This window comes from Pan troglodytes, chromosome 19, assembly GCF_028858775.2.
Source record: "Pan troglodytes isolate AG18354 chromosome 19, NHGRI_mPanTro3-v2.0_pri, whole genome shotgun sequence".
Classification (NCBI taxonomy): domain Eukaryota; kingdom Metazoa; phylum Chordata; class Mammalia; order Primates; family Hominidae; genus Pan; species Pan troglodytes.
This window is the reverse complement of record NC_072417.2, coordinates 91,117,890-91,135,967: the sequence shown is the minus strand read 5'-3', so window position 1 is coordinate 91,135,967 and position 18,078 is coordinate 91,117,890. Positions and strand designations below refer to the sequence as shown.

Sequence of the window (18,078 nt, the reverse complement as noted above, 5' to 3'; positions counted from 1 at the left end):
CTGGCACACACCCCTCAGTTAGTGGCTGCCTCTGTTGTCTGCTAGCGGGTAGTAGCGCCATGACCCCGTGGGCACCCGGGAGCCAGCCCTGAGGCCTCAGGCCCCAGCTGGCACATGCTCCCTGGCTGGCGTTAGCTTGGTTGGTGGCCATAGGAGGCCAGTGGGTGAGGACTGTCACCTTCTGTGTGCCTCAGAGAGGAGACTGAGGCATAGAGGCCAAGGCCCTTGTAGAGGTTGCGGGGCCAGGAGGCTGCAGAGCCGGGCCTCATGGAACATTCTCTGCCTTTCTGGGGTTCTGTGCTTCAAGGAGCTCAGAGCTGTGACCTGTCATGAGCCATTCCATGTGGGGGGGCTTCTGGTCACTGGGGGCCACCCACATCCACAGGGAACAGGAAAGGACCTCTGAGCAAGGCCCCTGCCCCAGCGGGCAGGGCTGGGGAGGTGGGCGGAGAGGGGTTGAGGCAGGCCTCGGGAGTGAACGCCAGCCCAGGCACAGGGGCCTCTCGGCAGGGGACTGGGTCCTCTCTGTGCCTGGAGGGAGGGCCCTCAGCAGATGAAAGGGCAGGTGGGGCATGGGGAACTGGCCCTCTGTCCTGGTTCAAGCCTCCTGGTGTGTCTCATGTGTGTTGTGTGTGTTGTGCTGTGTCTGCACATCGGCGTGTGCCCGTGCTCTGGTGTGGGTGACGGGGACACGGTGCCGTCTGCAGGAGCTGCTGGCCGAGTGGCAGCTGCGGCACAGCCCCAGGAGCGTGTGCGGGAGGCTGCGGCAGGCGGCTGTGCTGGGGCTTGTGTGGCTGCTGTGTCTGGGGACCGCGCTGGGCTGCGCCGTGGCCGTCCACGTCTTCTCGGAGTTCATGATCCAGGTGCGGGGATGGGGGGAGCCTGGCCCTTGCTTGGAACGTGTCCCCAGTGACTCTGGGCACCTGCCCCCTGGGGAGGCAGCCTTGCCTCTCCTCCTCCACCCAGCCAGCCCAGGGTGCCATGTACGCTGTGCCCCGTGCTGGGGCCCCCTCCCAGCCCCACTTCTCGCCCCTTGTCCTGTCTCACGGTTTTATTTTTTGGTTTCTGGTTTCTTTTCCACTACTTGTACCCCTCCCCGCTTCCTGTGTGGTTTGAACTTGAGGCCTGGGGAGGGCCGGATCTTGGAGGAGGGAGGTGCTACCTGCCAGTTCCACCCCGGGCCCTTCCCTGTAGCTGCCCGCTCCCACCATGGATGGGGGGCTCCCATGACACCGCTCCCTGCACCCCTGCAGAGTCCAGAGGCTGTTGGCCAGGAGGCTGCGCTGCTGGTCCTGCCCCTGGTGGTTGGCCTCCTCAACCTGGGGGCCCCCTACCTGTGCCGTGTCCTGGCCGCCCTGGAGCCGCATGACTCCCCGGTACTGGAGGTGTACGTGGCCATCTGCAGGTGTGTGGCCGCACATGAAAACATCATTTGGTGCTGGAGCTGATACTGGTTGTTTAGCTCCGGGTGTATCCAAACCTACTTAGGATGAGGCCGGTGTGACCAAGCCCCTGGTGGGGGCGCTGCGGTGCATCTTCTGTCCCCGTACCCGCCCCTCAGCCTTTGCACCCCGCCCTCCGCAGGAACCTCATCCTCAAGCTGGCCATCCTGGGGACACTGTGCTACCACTGGCTGGGCCGCAGGGTGGGCGTCCTGCAGGGCCAGTGCTGGGAGGATTTTGTGGGCCAGGAGCTGTACCGGTTCCTGGTGATGGACTTCGTCCTCATGTTGCTGGACACGCTTTTTGGGGAACTGGTGTGGAGGTAAGGGGGTCCTGGGCGGACTGGGTGGTGAGTGTTCTCCCCTTAGTGGCCGGGACGTGTGGCCGGGAGGTTCTCAGGCCTGGACCTTTCCCATCAGGGCCCTGTGTCTCCACCCTTCAGAGGAAGACTCAGGAAATAGAACCGAACTCATTTTTAGATTGGAAAGGAAAACAGGTTTCAAAGTGATGTGTATGGCCAGGCATGGTGGCTCATGCCTGTAATCCCAGCACTTTGGGAGGCTGAGGTGAGTGGATCACCTGAGGTCAGGAGTTTGAGACCAGCCTGGCCAGCATGGCAAAACCCCGTCTCTACTAAAAATACAAAAATTAGCAGGGCGTGGTGACGCACACCAGTAGTCCCAGCTACTCGGGAGACAGAGGCATGAGAATCGCTTGAACCTGGGAAGCGGAGGTTGTAGTGAGCTGAGATCGTGCCTCTGCACTCCAGCCCGGGCGACAGAGCAAGACTGTGTTGCCAAAAAAAAAAAAAAAGTAACGTGTATATGACACAACCTCAGTCTAGGATACAAAGGAAAAACACACAGCAGGGAACAGACAGCAGAGGAACATTTAAAAAATGTTCCAGGTATTCCGCTGTGGGTTCTGGCACTTCAGCTGTTTTTTTCCTCTTGGTGTTTTCTTCGAGAATATATGAATTTAATAATAATAATAAATAAGGTTTAAAAAATCAGTAGGAGGCCCGGTGTGGTGGCTCACGCCTGTAATCCCAGCACTTTGGGAGGCTGAGGTGGGAGGATCACTTAAGCCCAGGAGTTTGAGGCCAGCCTCGGCAACAGAGTGAGACCTTGTCTCTAAAGAAATAAAAATAAAAATAAATAAAATTTAGCTGGGCCTGGTGGTGTGTGCCTGTAGTCCCAGCTACTCAGGAGGCTGAGGTGTGAGGATTGCTTGATCCCAGGAGGTCAAGGCTGCAGTGAGCCACGATTGCGCCACTGTGCTCCAGCCCGGACAACAGAGCCAGACCCTGTTTCAAAAAAGAAAAAATCATTTGGTGCTGGAGCTGATACTGCTTGTTTAACTCCGGGTGTATCCGAACCTACTTAGGATGAGGCTGGTGTGACCAAGCACCTGGTGGGGGCCCCCAGGCTGGTGGCTGTCTCTTCTTGGCATTATCTGTGGAACGGCCAGGATGTCCCCTGGCTGGGGGTGGGGTGCCTCTGGGTGTGGGGACTCAGGCCGGCCTCCCTGGGCATGGCTTTCCCATCTAACGATCCGGGGTCCTCGGAGGCAGGATTATCTCCGAGAAGAAGCTGAAGAGGAGGCGGAAGCCGGAGTTTGACATTGCCCGGAATGTCCTGGAGCTGATTTATGGGCAGACTCTGACCTGGTGAGGGTCCTCTGCTTGCCTCCTGCTGTCTGGCCCCTCGGTCAGTGCCCCTTTCCCCCTGGGGGTCCTGTACCTGCCTCCCCCTGGGGCCACAGCCAGGCCCGGCCATGGACCCTGGAGTGATGCAGACCCTAACCCCGGGGACTCAGTTTTGGCCACTGTCACATGCCCTGCCCGTGGTCTGGAACCAGCCTGATCTCGGGGAGGGGAGGGCACTGGAGCAGCCCCTGAACTGCCACCCCCTCCCCAGGCTGGGGGTGCTCTTCTCGCCCCTCCTCCCCGCCGTGCAGATCATCAAGCTGCTGCTCGTCTTCTATGTCAAGAAGGTGAGGCTGCCAAGGCCTGGGGAGGGCTGGGCTGGGAGGGTGGCCGGCAGTGGGGGCAGGACTCAGCTGGGCAGAGCCTGGGACACTAGAACCCTCCCCACCTGAGTGGAGTGGGGCTGGCGGCTCGGGGCTGCCCTGGCCTGTCCCTCAGCCCAAGGGACGGCTGACCCCTCTTGGCATCACTGTCTTTGGCAGGCTGGGAAGCATCGCTGGGTTCAGAGGTCATTAGCAGGTGCCTGTGTGCACCTGGCCAGGGGTAGGGCCAGGGCTCTGGGAGACACCAAGCCTTGGGACCTCTGGGTCCCTGGAAAAGTGATGCTGGGCCTCTGTCCGCAACTGGGTCATGCCCAGTGGCTGAGAACTGGGACCTTTCTTCCCATCCTGGCTCCTGTCTTTTTATTTTATTTTATTTTTTGAGGCAGAGTCTTACTTTGTCGCCCAGGCTGGAGTGCAGTGGCGCGATCTCGGCTCACTGCAAGCTCCGCCTCCCGGGTTCACGCCATTCTCCTGCCTCAGCCTCCTGAGTAGCTGGGACTACAGGCATCCGCCACCACACCCAGCTAATTTTTTTGTATTTTTAGTAGAGATGGGGTTTCACTGTGTTAGCCAGGATGGTCTCGATCTCCTGACCTTGTGATCGCCCACCTCAGCCTCCCAAAGTGCTGGGATTACAGGCGTGAGCCACCGCGCCTGGCCATCCTGGCTTCTGTCTCGTCTGGCCTTTTGTTTCCTCATCCCTGCAATGGGGACCATGTTCCAGTGGGGACTGAGGGAGGTGGCGTGTGCAGTGTTGTGTGCAGAGCCTGGCATGGCAGCGACCTTCAGCAGATGGAGGTGCTGTTGGCATCACCCCTTTGCGTGCAAGTGACCGGCAGGCTTCTGTCTTCCTCTGTAAATGAGGAGGCTGCAGGGAGCAGGGTCCAGGCTCTGCCTGGACGCACAGCCCTGGTCGCCCTTCCCTCTTGAGCTCCCCCAGGGCTTGGAGGGGTGCTGAGGGGTAGCAGGATGGTGGCAGAGCGCAGCCTTTCCCCACAGACCAGCCTTCTGGCCAACTGCCAGGCGCCACGCCGGCCCTGGCTGGCCTCACACATGAGCACCGTCTTCCTCACGCTGCTCTGCTTCCCCGCCTTCCTGGGCGCCGCTGTCTTCCTCTGCTACGCCGTCTGGCAGTGAGTGGGGCGGGTGGAGGGAGACCCTTCTGTGTCATCTGGGGGTTGGGTGGTGGTGCCTGGGGGGCCCAAGGCTTAGGGGTGCAGAGGACGGGCTGGGAGGGAGCCGGGTGAACTGTTGCTTGGGGTGAGGGTTCCTGGTCGGCATCTTCCCCAGGGTGAAGCCCTCGAGCACCTGCGGCCCCTTCCGGACCCTGGACACCATGTACGAGGCCGGCAGGGTGTGGGTGCGCCACCTGGAGGCGGCAGGCCCCAGGGTCTCCTGGCTGCCCTGGGTGCACCGGTACCTGGTGGAAAACACCTTCTTTGTCTTCCTGGTGTCAGCCCTGCTGCTGTGAGTCCTGCAGGTGGGGGCGGCCCTGGGGAGATGGCCCTCGCTGGGCCTGCACCGTGTGGGGACTGGCCGCTCCCGGGCTGTGGCCCTGGGCCCTGCCCGACAGCCCCTCTCCCGCAGGGCCGTGATCTACCTCAACATCCAGGTGGTGCGGGGCCAGCGCAAGGTCATCTGCCTGCTCAAGGAGCAGATCAGCAATGTGAGTGCCCCTCCTGGGCTGCTCTCAGCCCCCACCCTCTCAGGTCACCTGAGGGTGACGCTCCCCTCCACTCCCCTGTACATCTCCTGTGGGCCTTGGCTGGTGAAAGGGTCTGTTTGCCAAACAAGTGACCCTGATCAATACGTGCACTTCAGATCAAGTGACGAAGTAGCTGTGAGACAGAGCCAGGCTCCTGATCCCCAAGGACCCGCAGGGCCCCACTGGGACCAGGGCTCTGGGGGGTGGGGTGTGATTTCAGCCCCCGGGTGTGGCCCCGCTGAGGGTTTAGACAGTCTCTGTGAGGATTTTTGGGTCCCTATGGACTCTTCACTCATTTTACAAACAGGTGGATTAAGGTTGAGAGTTAGGACTTAAAACTTTTTTTTTTGGAGACGGAGTCTCGCTCTGTCACCCAGGCTGGAGTGCAGTGGCACAGTCTCAGCTGACTGCAACCTCTGCCTCCTGGGTTCAAGCAACTGTCTTGCCTCAGCCTCCCGAGTAGCTGGGAGTACAGGGCCTGCCGCCACTCCGGCTACTTTTTTGTGTTTTTCGTACAGATGCAGTTTCACTGTGTTGCCCAGGCTGGTCTCGAGCTCCCGAGGCAATCCACCCACCTTGGCCTCCCAAAGTGCTAGGATTATAGGCATGAGCCACCGTGCCTGGCCAAAACATTTTTATGAAGAAAACAATGTTTGACCGGGTGTGGTGGGGCTCATGCCTATAGTCCCAACGCTTTGGGAGGCCAAGGTGGGAGAATGGCTGGAGCCCAGGAGTTCGAGACCAGCCTGGGCAACAGAGTGAAACCTCGTCTCTATAAAAATTTTAAAAGTTAGTTGGGTGTGGTGGTGTGCACCTGTAGTCCCAGCTACTTGGGAGGCTGAGGTAGGAGATTGCTTGAGCCCAGGTTGAGGCTGCAGTGAGCTATGATTGTGCCACTGCACTCCAGCCTGGGTGACAGTGAAACTCTGTCTCATTAAAAAAAAAAAAAAGCCTGGGCATGGGGGCTCAGGCCTCTAATCCCAGCACTTTGGGAGGCCGAGGTGAGCAGATCACTTGAAGTCAGGAGGTCGAGACCAGCCTGACCATCATGGCAAAACCCCGTCTCTACTAAAAGTACAAAAATTAGCTGGGCGTGGTGGCGTCCACCTGTACCAGCTACTCAGGAGGCTGAGGCAGGAGAATCAGCCCAGATTGCGCCACTGCACTCCAGCCTGGGCGACAGAGCGAGTTGCTGAGGCCCTCATGCTGTGTCATGGGAGTGAGTTGCAGAAGGGGGTCAGACCCCATACCCGAGAGGCAGCCCCCAGGAGTACTGCCCACCCGGCAGCTGGTCCCTGTGCCCACTCCCTTCGCTGGAGGACCTCCTTGCCCACTGGGCAGCCACCAAGTTGGAGACAAGGCACTTTCCCCCCGGGCTACCCAGCCTGGCCTCCTCCCCGAGGCCTCTCCCCTGGGGAACGGCCCCCCGTGAAGCAGGTCCTGTGGCTTTTCCAGGCTTGCGTCCTGCTGCTGGGCTCTGCCCTCCCCCAGGGCTCCCCATCCCCTCCCATTGCCATTTATCCTCCTGCAGGTTTTCACTCTGGGGCTGGTGAGTGCCAGTGTCCTTAGGCATGCTCCACACCAGGGCTAGGGGGGCGCTTGTGGGGATCAGCGGCTGGTGTCTGCCAAGGCGAGGGCAGGGCGGGGTGCAGCCAGTGGGCCTCGGCAGCCATGTGACCCTGCTGCTGGCTAGTTGGTGCCAGGATCCAGGGCTCCAGGCAGCTCGTCCCAGCTCGTCCCAAGCACTCATGGGACGGCTCCCACATTGCTTGGGTTGTAAACACTGTAGTACACACTGTCCCATCTCCTGCCTTTCCCGTTTCACCACATAGAGCTGAAAGCCGGGCATCTCGGCTGCGGTGGTTGTCGGCTGCGGTGGTTGTCGGCTGCGGTGGTTGTCGGCTGCGGTGGTTGTCTGGCCGTAGATATTGGAAGTGGGAAATGGCTCCTGCCCTACTGGGTGGCATTTCAGAGCCCCCAGGGGCCAGGTAGGGCCAGGTGGGTCCAGGCGGGGAATGCAGAGTGGTGCTGGGAGAATCCCAGCTCTACCCACCGTTGCTCTGGGATGGGAAGGACCTTTCTCCAGGCGGATGCTGGCTGTGGTGTCTACCCAAGGCCAAGCTCCGACCCGTCTTTGGGGCTGTCGGTCTGAGTTTTCCCCGTGCAGGTCGGCATGGCTCAAGTGCACAGCCCCTCCATACTCATCAGCAACTCGATAGAAGCTACTTAGGTTGTTGCTTAAGGGGCCCGTGGTCTCTCCTTGAAGGTATTCTAAGTGGTCCTCCTAGGCTGAGCCAGGTTGCCAGGTGCCCAGAGCCAATCCGTGTGGCTCTTGACAGAACTCCTGTTCTCTGTGTGAAGCTCCGGGCGGGGAATCCCGGTCTGACCCAGGCACTGATGATCAGTGTTTCGGTGCACCAGATCCTTTGCTAAGTGCCCCCTCTGCTTGTCACATTTCATTGTCGCAAGAGCCCTGGGTCAGTCCAGTACTGGCCCCAAAGATGTCCCCGTCCTAAGACTGGATGGAGCCTGTGAATACGTTACGTTGCGTGGCTGGGGAATTACGATTGCAGGTAGAATTAAAGTTGCCAGTCAGCTGACTTTGGATAGGAGATGGCCCTAGATTATCGTGGTGGCCCAGCGTGATCTCAGGGTCCTTAGAGGTGAAAAACGGAGGCCGGGGTGTCAGGGTCAGAGTGGTGCCACGTGAGCAGGACTTGAGCAGCCACTGCTGGCTTTGAAGTGGAGGAAAGGGCTGAGAGCCAGGAGCCTCTAGAAGTTGGAAAAGGCGAGGAAGAGGATTCTCCCCCGAAGCCTCCGGGAGGAATGTAGCCCTGATGATGCTTGACTGGAGCCCAGTGAGACTCATTTTGGACTTCTCACTTCCAGAACTGAAAGTTGAGAAACCGGTGGTGTTTTAAGCCACGAAGTTGATGACAGTTCATTACGACAGCAGCAGGAAACTAATGTAAACCCTGTGCCTTGTGTTATTATCCCCCTTTACAGATGCTGCCACTGAGGTCACAGAGTTAGTAACCCAAGGCAGAGCCAGTAGGTGGCAGGGCTGGTTTTAAATTGAGTCAGGCTGGCTCTGGGCTGCTGATTACATTTCCCTTTTCACTTTGGCCACTAGGAAGCTTAGATCCACACATATGCCCACTTCCTGGTCCTTGTCCTTGTTTGGTGGCCCTTTCACCTTTTCTTTTATGTTTTTGCTGCTTGCGATGTTGAATACACCTCGTGAGTTTTCCCTCAAATGCAGTTTGGAACAGGATGGCTCTGGATGGGCTGATGGATGATTTCTCTTCCCCTTTGTGTTCTGGCCTTTCTAGGAGGGTGAGGACAAAATCTTCTTAATCAACAAGCTTCACTCCATCTACGAGAGGAAGGAGAGGGAGGAGAGGAGCAGGTGAGGGTCCGTGGAGGGATTGGGGACACTCTGAGCCTGGAGGGGAGAGGGGCCAGGGCTGGACAGTAGGGCTGCCACTGGGGCTACACCACGACATTGCTGACACTTGACCGCTTTTGACCTACAAAAATCTCCCCCCTGGCACCCACCTTCACTCTCTCTAGAGCCTTCTCTGGCCTCCGGAGCCTGGCCATTTTGACAGGGACCTAAAATACATCTCAGGAGAAAGGCTGTGGGGCGTCTGGCCTGTCCCTCGCCGGGCCTTGGCTGTGCCCAGCCAGGTTGCAGGGATGTTGATGTTTATGGGGTCCCCTCAGTGATGTCTCTTTCTGGCAGGGTTGGGACAACCGAGGAGGCTGCGGCACCCCCTGCCCTGCTCACAGATGAACAGGATGCCTAGGGGGACGGCGATGGGCCTCACGGGCCCGCCCAGCACCCTGAGACCACACTGTTGCCTCCCAGTGACCCTGCTGGGACACCAGGACAAGGAAGACAGTTTCGCCTCTCGAAAGCCGCGGCTGCGCCTAGGCTGGAGCTGGAAGGGTGGGTGAATCCGGCTTGGGCATCCCCAGTGAACTCTGCCCTGCCTGGGACTCTATTTATTCTGATTAAAGGGGTTTTGCAAATGGGCTTGTCCCTTGGGGCTCTGTGTGTGTGACCACACCCAGGGCCTGCTTCCCGCTGCCCTGGGGCCACCTCCAGGCGCAGGTCTGGGTCCTGGGAACCTCAGCTGGAGTGGGGGCGCCCTCTGCTGGCCAAGCCCCAGATGGCAGGGGCTGGACCGCGCCAGGGCTTGATTCGCTTGCTGCCTTTGACCAGCCTGAACTCGCGCCCAGGAGGGGCTTACACCTGCACAAGTGAGCCGAGCAGGCACGGATTGTGACCAGAGCGATGCGTCAACCATTGGGTGATGCTGTAGCATCTACTGGAGCAGGAGGCAAATTTAGAGAGGGACTTGGAGGGGAGACATATCAGTTGCAAATGAGTTGTGGGGACAGTTGCCTCCCAGGCATAGGTAACCAGCACCTGTGCTTGGAGGCGAACAGGGCTTGGTGAGGTGGGGCTGGCCCCCTGCTTCTGGCTGCCAGCAGCTGGCTGGGGGGTGGTGATCCTGGGTCTGACTGGGCTGAGTTTGAGGAGCCCGTGGGATACCGAAAACCGTAGGCTGTGGGGGGTGGGCACAGGGATTCGGGGACCAGCCTGTCATGACCCCGTGCTCCAGGTCTGCAGGGACCAGCCCATGACAGCCCAGGGCTCCAGGTCTGCGGGGACCAGCCCGTCACAGCCCAGGGCTCCAGGCCTGCGGGGACCAGCCCGTCACGGCCCCAGTTCTCCAGGCCTGCGGGGACCAGCCCGTCAGGCTCAGTGCTCCAGGCCTGCGGGGACCAGCCCGTCATGACCCCAGTGCTCCACGTCTGTGGGGACCAGCCCGTCAGCCTGTGCTCCAGGCCTGCAGGGACCAGCTCATCAGCCTCAGTGCTCCAGGCCTGCGGGGACCAGCCCTTCACAGCCCCAGTGCTCCAGGCCTGCGGGGACCAGCCCGTCACGACCCAGTGCTCCAGGCCTGCGGGGACCAGCCCGTCAGCCTGTGCTCCAGGCCTGCGGGGACCAGCTCATCAGCCTCAGTGCTCCAGGCCTGCGGGGACCAGCCCTTCACAGCCCCAGTGCTCCAGGCCTGCGGGGACCAGCCCGTCACGACCCAGTGCTCCAGGCCTGCTGGGACCAGCCCGTCATGACCCCAGTGCTTCAGGTCTGTGGGGACCAGCCTGTCACGGCGCAGGGTTCCAGGCTTGGGGGGACCAGCCTGTCACAGCACCAGTGCTCCAGGCCTGCGGGGACCAGCCCGTCATGACCCCAGTGCTCCAGGTCTGTGGGGACCAGCCCGTCAGCCTGTGCTCCAGGCCTGCGGGGACCAGCTCATCAGCCTCAGTGCTCCAGGCCTGCGGGGACCAGCCCTTCACAGCCCCAGTGCTCCAGGCCTGCGGGGACCAGCCCGTCATGACCTCAGTGCTCCAGGTCTGTGGGGACCAGCCCGTCACGGCGCAGGGTTCCAGGCTTGGGGGGACCAGCCTGTCACAGCACCAGTGCTCCAGGCCTGTGGGGACCAGCCTGTCACGGCCCAGGGCTCCAGGCCTGCAGGAGCTGCGCTTGGGATTGGGGGAATGAACCCAGGTGGGGAAATGGTCAAAGAGCGATGGGCCCAGAAAAGGGTCAGACCCAGATGGAGATGCTACTGGCTGCTAGCAGACCCCCACGCTGGGTCTAGCCCACCCAATCCCATGGGGATGCTCCTGTGCTCTGCAGACATCTGGGTGCTGCCACAGGGGCCCGACAGAGTTGGCATCTGGGTGGATCTGAGCCAAGTGGTGCTTCTGGGCCTCAGCAAGTAGCTGGTGCCGATTCTGGGCAGCCAACTGTGGCAGCGTCTTCAGGTGCGAGTGCTGCTGGGTGAAGCTGCGTGGGCAGTCCAGAAAGTGACGTGACAGTCCACAGGGACCGACGTAGGGTTTCCAGCCCCTATCTGTGCAGATGCTGTCCTCCAAACCATCACGGTCCCTCTCTGGCTGGGGACGTGTGCCTGCCACTGCTGGCTTGCCAGCATGATCATTGGTTGTGACCTGTTGAGCCCATCTTGCCAGCCTCACAAAGGACAGTACCAGCTGCTTATGACAGGAAAGTGGAAGAACTTGGCCTGGATATTTCTGGAGAATTACCGTGTGTGCTAGTCAGTCTTTCGTGTCAACCAGGCCAGGCTGTGGGGCCCAGTGATCTCATCGCGACGGGCCGAGGTGTTGCTGTGATCGTGTGCTGCTGGAATGTGGTGAACACCTACAGTCCATTTCACCTAAAGATCATCCTTGAGAATGTGGGTGGGCCTCATCCTATCAGCTGAAAGCTTTAAGAGCAAAACCCGAGGTGTCCCAGAGAGGGAATTCTGCCTTGAGACGGCGGCTTCCACTCCCACTGGATGTCCAGCCCGCGGCCCCACGGCTGGGTGAGCCCGTCCTCTCCTCGTTTCTGCCTCCTGTTTGTTCTGTCTCTGGACCCACGGTGTGGCCCCAGACCCTCCAGTGAGGACCTCCCGTGTTTCTTCAGAGCAGCCCTTGCGTGCTGGAGGCCTGGGCTTCAGTGTGTCCCTGGGTGCCCTGGGGCATGTTCTGTGACCTCCCAGCTCCTCGCCTCATGGGGCCGCTGTATCAAGTGACACAGTTTGTGTGCTGCGTACCATGCCTGGCACCCATTTGAGGTGTTGCAAGGAGGCCATGTTTGCTCGATGAGAGCAGCCTAAGATCTACAAACTGTTGTTCGAGTGGATGGGAACTTGATGCTATTTCAGGCTGAATGACAAGACTCCGCGATGCTTCTCGGCCTGGGCTGCACAACGGAATCTACCAGGGAGGTTTTAAAAACACTGGTACTTGCTGGAGGTGGTGGCGCCTGTCTGTAATTGCAGCTGCTCCAGAGGCTGAGGCGGAGGATTGCTTGAGCCCAAGAGTTTCGGTTTATTTGCTTTTTCAGAGTCTTGCTCTAGCCCAGGCTGGAGTGCAGTTCCATGATCTCGGCTCACTGCCTCAGCCTCCCAAGTAGCTGGGATTACAGGTGCATACAACCAGGCCTGGCTGATCTTCGTATTTTTAGTAGAGATGGGGTTTCACCATGATGGTCAGGCTGGTGAAGATCTCCTGACCTCAAGTGATCTGCCTGCCTCGGCCTCCCAAAGTGCTGGGATTACAGACATGAACCACAACACCTGCCGAGCCCAGGTGTTTTGAATCCAGCATGGGCAACGGCAAGACCCTGTCCCAGCAAACAAAAAAACACTGGTGCCTGAGGCCCACCCCGAGAGATTCTGATTGAGTTGATTTGGATGTGAATTATCTTTAAAATTTTGGATGTGAATTTTTTTTTTTTTCTTGGAATGGAGTTTCACTCTTGTTCCCCAGGCTGGAGTGCAACGGGACGATCTTGGCTCACCGCAACCTCTGCCTACTGGGTTCAAGCCATTCTCCTGCCTCAGCTTCCCAAGTAGCTGGGATTACAGGCATGTGCTACCATGCCCAGCTAATTTTGTATTTTTAGTAGAGACAGGGTTTCTCCATGTTGCTCAGGCTGGTCTTGAACTCCTGACCTCAGGTGATCCGCCCGCCTCGGACTCCCAAAGTGCTGGGATTACAGGCATGAGCCACCATGCCTGGCCGGATGTGAATTATCTTAAAAATTTTCAGGTAATTCTAATGGGCCAAGGTTGAGAACCCCTGCTCTGGGCCCATCCGAGCACCAGGCTGTCACAAACGCATGCATGCACTCACGCCCGTGGGCTTGGGGGGCTTCGGAAATGTGCTTCTGCTTTTTTGAGATGGGGTCTTTCTGTTGCCCATCCCGGAGCACAGTGGCACGATCACAGCTCACTGCAGCCTCGATCTCCTGGGCTCAGGTGATCCTCCCGCCTCAGCCTCCCGAGTGTCTGCTTCTGGTTTTCATGATGACCTGGGGCCCAGGCATACTACACTTGTGCTGTTCAGGGGCCAGTCCTGCACCAGGAGCCCATCAGCCACAGCTCCGCCGAGAAGCACTGATATGCAGAGCTAAGCAGCTTTGTTTCCACGTGGATCCTGCGTAGGTTTTCTTGGTCCATCCATAGACACCGCACTCCTGCAGAGGATCTTCTTGGGATGCCCCACTGTCTCTGTTTTCCCGCTTCACTGAACACTCAGTCGGGGCTCGCCATGATGCCTGTGTCTGCTGGCTTCTCCCCCATTGGAACAGCCTTCTTGGCACGCCACACTGCTAGCTGCTGGGCACTGTGCTTTCTGCCTTTACCGTTCTGCCGTGATGTTGCCAAAATAGCAACAACAACAACAACAAAGGCTGGGCACCGTGGCTCATGCCTGTATTCCCAGCAGTTCGAGATCAGCCTGGGCAACATGGTGAGACCCTATCTCTACAAAAATAAAAAATGAAATGAGCTGGGGGAGGGGGGTGGCGCATGCATGCCTGTGGTCCCAGCTGCTTGGGAGGCTGAGGTCGGAAGATCGCTGGAGCTTAACCTTGAGGTCAAGGTTGCAGTGAGCCGAGATTACATCACTGCACTCCAGCGTGGGAGACAGAGACCCTGTATTAACAAACAAAAACACAAACCACAAAGGGCAGGTCTGAACCTGTCATTTAAAAAAAAAAATTAATAAACTTAAAAAAAATATATATCCACAGATGCAGGTGAAGAACCTGTTGTCTTCCTCAAGCCTCTTTTTCACCCATGGGTGGAAATGGTGCCCTGGACACCCAGGCCCACGAGGTCTTTGGGTGGGGTCCCTACACAGGGCTTTAGCTTACACTGTGCTGCCCTCCTGTCCCCCAAGTTCCCAGTCTGTCAAAATCCAACCTGGTCTCCCAGGCCCAGGGCAAATGCCACCTCCTCCATGAAACCTGCCACATCCTTTGCACACCCTTGGGCGCTGACCTTGTTCTCCCAGCACACAGGCACGGGTACAGTTTGCCCCTGTAGTAGTAACTCAGGCACAAAATGAACTCTTGCTGAGGCTCGGCCGCACAGAGCTGAGGGTTGCCGCTTCCAGGTTCAAGTGCATTTTGAGTTTCATTCCCAGCTTCCTTCTTTTTCTGGTCTTTAATTTCTTCTCCGGATTAGGTCCCACTCAATGCTTTCCTTCTCAATTTCCAAAAGAGTATGGTCAGAGCCAGCAGCACACCGCCTTCCCCATGGGTGGGGGGGGCAGCCTGTGGCGGGGGTGCGGGTCCCATCTTTTCGAAGGAATTGACCCACAGTGGGCGGGTCCACCTCTGACCTTGCCCCAGGGAGTGCAGACAGAAAAAAGATCCTTGCTTAGTTTGAGGGGCCGCTGGGGTGCTCGGTTTGTCTTCAGAGGCCTGTCTGTAACACCAATGCCAACCCGGTGGCACTGACTGGTCACCCTGAAGGCCACGGCCAGTGTCCTAGGAAGGGACTCAATTTCTAGCTGTGCCACCTGAGATTCTGGGGTTAGGCTGGTTCTGCTTCTGAAGTTCCACTGTGCTCAAAGTGCTTGATGAAAGTTAGCGAAGGTGATTTTACAAAAATAGATGCATAAAATGTCTAGGAAACACAAAAAATCCTTATTACTCTTCTCTCCAAATATTTTTTAAGCCCCAACTGGACCCTAGGCAAAAGTGAGTGGCACTCCTCTGCCAGGACTCCAGGCGAGCCCCGGCATCTTCTTGCTGCCGTCCCAGACAACAGAAGTTACCAGATGAACAGACTTGGATGGGCCACGGGGGTGGAGAGCTGGAAAGCTTGGCTGTGCCTCTCGATGATGATTAAGATTTCAATATTTACAGCAAAACCACAAAGCAAATGATAGAATAAAGCAAAACAATGGAAAATCTGAGTTCACTCGTGAGAGAGGTACGTATGTGAGCTCTGAGGAAATTACAGAGGGAACGCATGCAGCGGGACAGCTCTCCCAATCGCAGCGTGCAAAGTAGACATCCATAGTGTCTTTTGAAAAATGAAAGACACATTACTTTGAACAGCCAAGAAAAAAAATTGCAATTTATTAAGATTCAATAAAGCGTTGTACTTTCGAAAGCAACTTTCGATGCATGTTCTTCAACAGTCACATTCTATGAGGAAAACATTAAGAGCCACGAACTTGTTGTTTAATCTCAGAGTTACAGACATATTAAGTTCAAAATAAAAGGTAAAAAACAAACAAACAAACAAACAAAAAACCCCTCAAACCCAACAAAACCCAAAAACAAACAAACATATTCTTGACTTCCATCCCCAATTTTAAAACAACAGTTTTTCTACAACTCAATGCTCGCCGGCAGCACGGGAAGTGGTATGTCGGACGCACATACGCACACGCACGCTCACACGCACACATATTGGATATACATACGCAGGTGTATGTCCATCGAATATATAGAACGCATGTAATGGCAATGAGATGCAGTCACTCTGAGGAAGGTTGGTTTTTCTAAATATCCTACTAAACTTGAGAAAAAAAGTCTTGAACCCAGTTTGTGCATAGTTCATGATCCTCTATAAAACCAGCTTTTGTGGATCTGCAATCTTGCAGGACTTTTTTTTTTTTTTGTATTTTTTTTGTTTTGATAAAACCATTAAAAAGCTAATTAAAAAAAATGTAATGCACAAGTTTCCTGATCAAGCAGGCAGGGAGCACAATGTTCATATATATATTTTTTAAAACATACTTGAAGGTATGTTATTCCATTGTCTTTCTTCCTTGCAAAACAATCAAAACATTGATCATTTTTAAAACATAAAGCAATTTTTAATATATAAAGCACTCTTCAAACATCTATTTCTTTTGAGTCCATTATTTGGTAAATATGTAACTGCTACACATTAGAGATTAGGTATTTTTCTTCTTTGTGTTTTTTTTTTCCTCTTTTTCTTTTTTTTCATTTTTTTGTTTTGTTTTGTTTTGTTTTGTTTTTTAAATAACATCTTCAGTGCTAGGAGTTGGGTTTAAAAATACATGAAATGGTGTGGAGCTGCCCTCGGGAGCCCTGGCTTTCCTGAGAGCGCGTCCGGCATGTGCAAGACAGTGGCCACAACGCCTGTCACCTTGACGAAGGGGCGAAAGCAATCGACAGAGTCCACGACGATGGCCGAGGGAACAACACTGTCCCGTCCCAGAGCTCTGAAGGAACGCATCTGCATTCTGAAAATAGGTTTCTTTACGACGGAAGTCTTTTTTTTTTAATTCCTTTTTAAATTTTTAAAATTTTAAAGTCTGAAGGAGAAAAAAAGGTCTGTAAACAGGTGGGAGCCCAAACCCCAGGCTCCCCCAAAAGCAGTCACAACCCACGCCCAAGTGCTTGTTTCTGTTCCTTCCGCGGAACCATCCATTCTTTACAAGTATCTATGGCCACAGTTCAACAACAGTTTTTTTTTTTCTCTTTAACTTTATATTCCAAATGGAAAAATGGTGCAATACTCTGGTAATAATTTTCTTGCATTAGTCCACAATAAAAAGCTGCTAAAGGTAGGTATACATATTATTTCTCCAGAGATATACACTGTACTTTTTAAACGCAGTCACAGAGTCCTTGAGTAAACATTTACACATGAATTGTCGCCAGCCCTGTCCTAGGAATTCTCTGTAATGTATAGGATTAGCTAAAGGAAGGGCGAGGACACTCAGTGCAAAGTTAGAAGCTAATAATAACAAACGTTTGACCAATGCGCCAAAAAAAAAGCGTATACTGAATACAAGGGAAAACCCACAGTTAAATCCTCACACGCTTTCAAACACACAAACACAGAAAACTGCACGCCGTGCAGGAGCACGCGCCACACATGCACACACACACACTTCTGTTTCAACACGCACACATACACACACGTAGGCTATGAACTTAGAAATTTTTCCTAGAGCCTGTTTCTGTGTACTGATGTCAACCTGGAAGTGTAGAATTAGAAAGTGTTCACATTTCACTATTGGCCTGCTGGATTCAAGTATTTGCATGTTTGATATGTCTTTTTTTAACTTTTAAAAAATATTTTTTGGGATAAAAAAATGACATGAAAAAGTAATGAAACAAGGGTAATGTGCATAGGCGGATCCAGGGGAACAGAGAGCAGATCGCAGCCCGCGCCTTCCGCTCAGCTCCCGCCGCGGAGCCGCTCTGCGCCCGGCGGTCCACACCAGACTCTGCCCTGATTACCGGCCGCCTCTGGTCATGTGCATAATCGTCACAGGCTCATTTTAAATAGGCTTCACGTCTCCCTCCCTCCCCCACAGATAAAATAACCCTTTCCAGCCCACAATCTGAAAAGTGCCCTTCATGATAGAACTATTCTAAGCAGCTTTTATACTTAAAAAAAAAAAAAATCAAAATGACAACACACTATACAAACATAAGACACACAAAATAAAAAGCTACGAGGAACATCCTGTCATTAGCATGTGACGCTGACCCACCGCAAGCCCGCACTGTTTTGCGAACAGTTCGCAAGGACTGCGGCCAAGGTTCGTCTTCAGTCCTGGACAGAGGTACTCAAAAGGGCGGCCGCTGCTGGGTTCCAGCGGGTCTATGGGGCCGCCCAGCCGGGAGGGGTCCCGGGAGGGGTCGGCTCTCCTGGTGCTGATGATGGCAGCGCCTACAGGGACTCCCCGCTGAGCAGGTCCCCAGGCAGCAGGGTGGTTAGCGGCGTGGGGCTGCCGATCACCCTGCTGTCGTCGGCGCTGGGCGGGCCCCACAGGCTGCTGGAGTACTGGGGCACCCCGCCCCACAGCAGCTCACTGCTCCCCTTGCCACCCAGGCACGGGGCGTTCCAGTGGCCAGCGTCGCTGCGCACCAGGCCATGGGAGCTGCCCGCTGCGCTGAGCCGCGGCTGGCTGGACGCGCTGCTGGACTGCCAGCTGGAAGTGGGTGGCAGCGCCTGGCCTTGGGCTAAGAAGCGATTCACTTCTTCTTCACCAGCGAACTCGGCCAGGATGGTAGTGTTTCCCAGGACGCAC

The 18,078-nt window shown here is 56.0% G+C and overlaps 3 protein-coding genes across 47 annotated transcripts in view; 2 read left to right on the top strand and 1 right to left on the bottom strand.

Annotated features, from left to right (window-relative positions):
* The window catches only part of TMC6 (transmembrane channel like 6), a 21,045-nt gene extending 11,829 nt beyond the window's left edge, over positions 1-9,216 (top strand). For 11 of the 17 annotated variants that reach the window (XM_063799376.1, XM_063799382.1, XM_063799384.1 and 8 more), the window contains exons 11-20: positions 708-863; positions 1,254-1,405; positions 1,585-1,764; positions 3,016-3,111; positions 3,362-3,437; positions 4,473-4,606; positions 4,764-4,940; positions 5,061-5,139; positions 8,511-8,587; positions 8,924-9,216. In XM_063799376.1, the coding sequence (XP_063655446.1) occupies positions 708-863; positions 1,254-1,405; positions 1,585-1,764; positions 3,016-3,111; positions 3,362-3,437; positions 4,473-4,606; positions 4,764-4,940; positions 5,061-5,139; positions 8,511-8,587; positions 8,924-8,987 (1,191 nt within the window). In that variant the 3' untranslated portion in view covers positions 8,988-9,216. The remainder of the gene's footprint in view (positions 1-707; positions 864-1,253; positions 1,406-1,584; positions 1,765-3,015; positions 3,112-3,361; positions 3,438-4,472; positions 4,607-4,763; positions 4,941-5,060; positions 5,140-8,510; positions 8,588-8,923) is intronic. The other 6 variants (XR_010153106.1, XR_010153108.1, XR_010153105.1 and 3 more) reach the window with 1 other exon arrangement.
* Positions 8,998-15,170, top strand: LOC100615798 (polycystin-1-like protein 3). 3 transcript variants are annotated; one of them, XR_008540182.2, is made up of 3 exons: positions 8,998-9,130; positions 9,810-13,515; positions 14,730-15,170. XR_008540182.2 is itself a non-coding variant. In XM_063799385.1 (3 exons), exons 1-3 carry the CDS (start codon positions 8,998-9,000, stop codon positions 10,751-10,753), a joined length of 999 nt encoding a protein of 332 aa, XP_063655455.1. In that variant the 3' UTR covers positions 10,754-15,170. The 3 variants fall into 3 exon arrangements, 2 of the variants coding, with proteins under 2 accessions (XP_063655455.1, XP_054526157.1); XM_063799385.1 differs by having other exon boundaries at positions 9,810-10,512; positions 10,591-15,170; XM_054670182.2 differs by having other exon boundaries at positions 9,810-15,170.
* Positions 15,117-18,078, bottom strand: part of TNRC6C (trinucleotide repeat containing adaptor 6C) — a 151,425-nt gene continuing 148,463 nt past the window's right edge. For 21 of the 27 annotated variants that reach the window (XM_054670177.2, XM_054670172.2, XM_054670176.2 and 18 more), the window contains one exon: positions 17,221-18,078. In XM_054670177.2, coding sequence (XP_054526152.1) covers positions 17,718-18,078 — 361 coding nt within the window. In that variant the 3' untranslated portion in view covers positions 17,221-17,717. The other 6 variants (XM_063799368.1, XM_063799367.1, XM_063799369.1 and 3 more) reach the window with 1 other exon arrangement.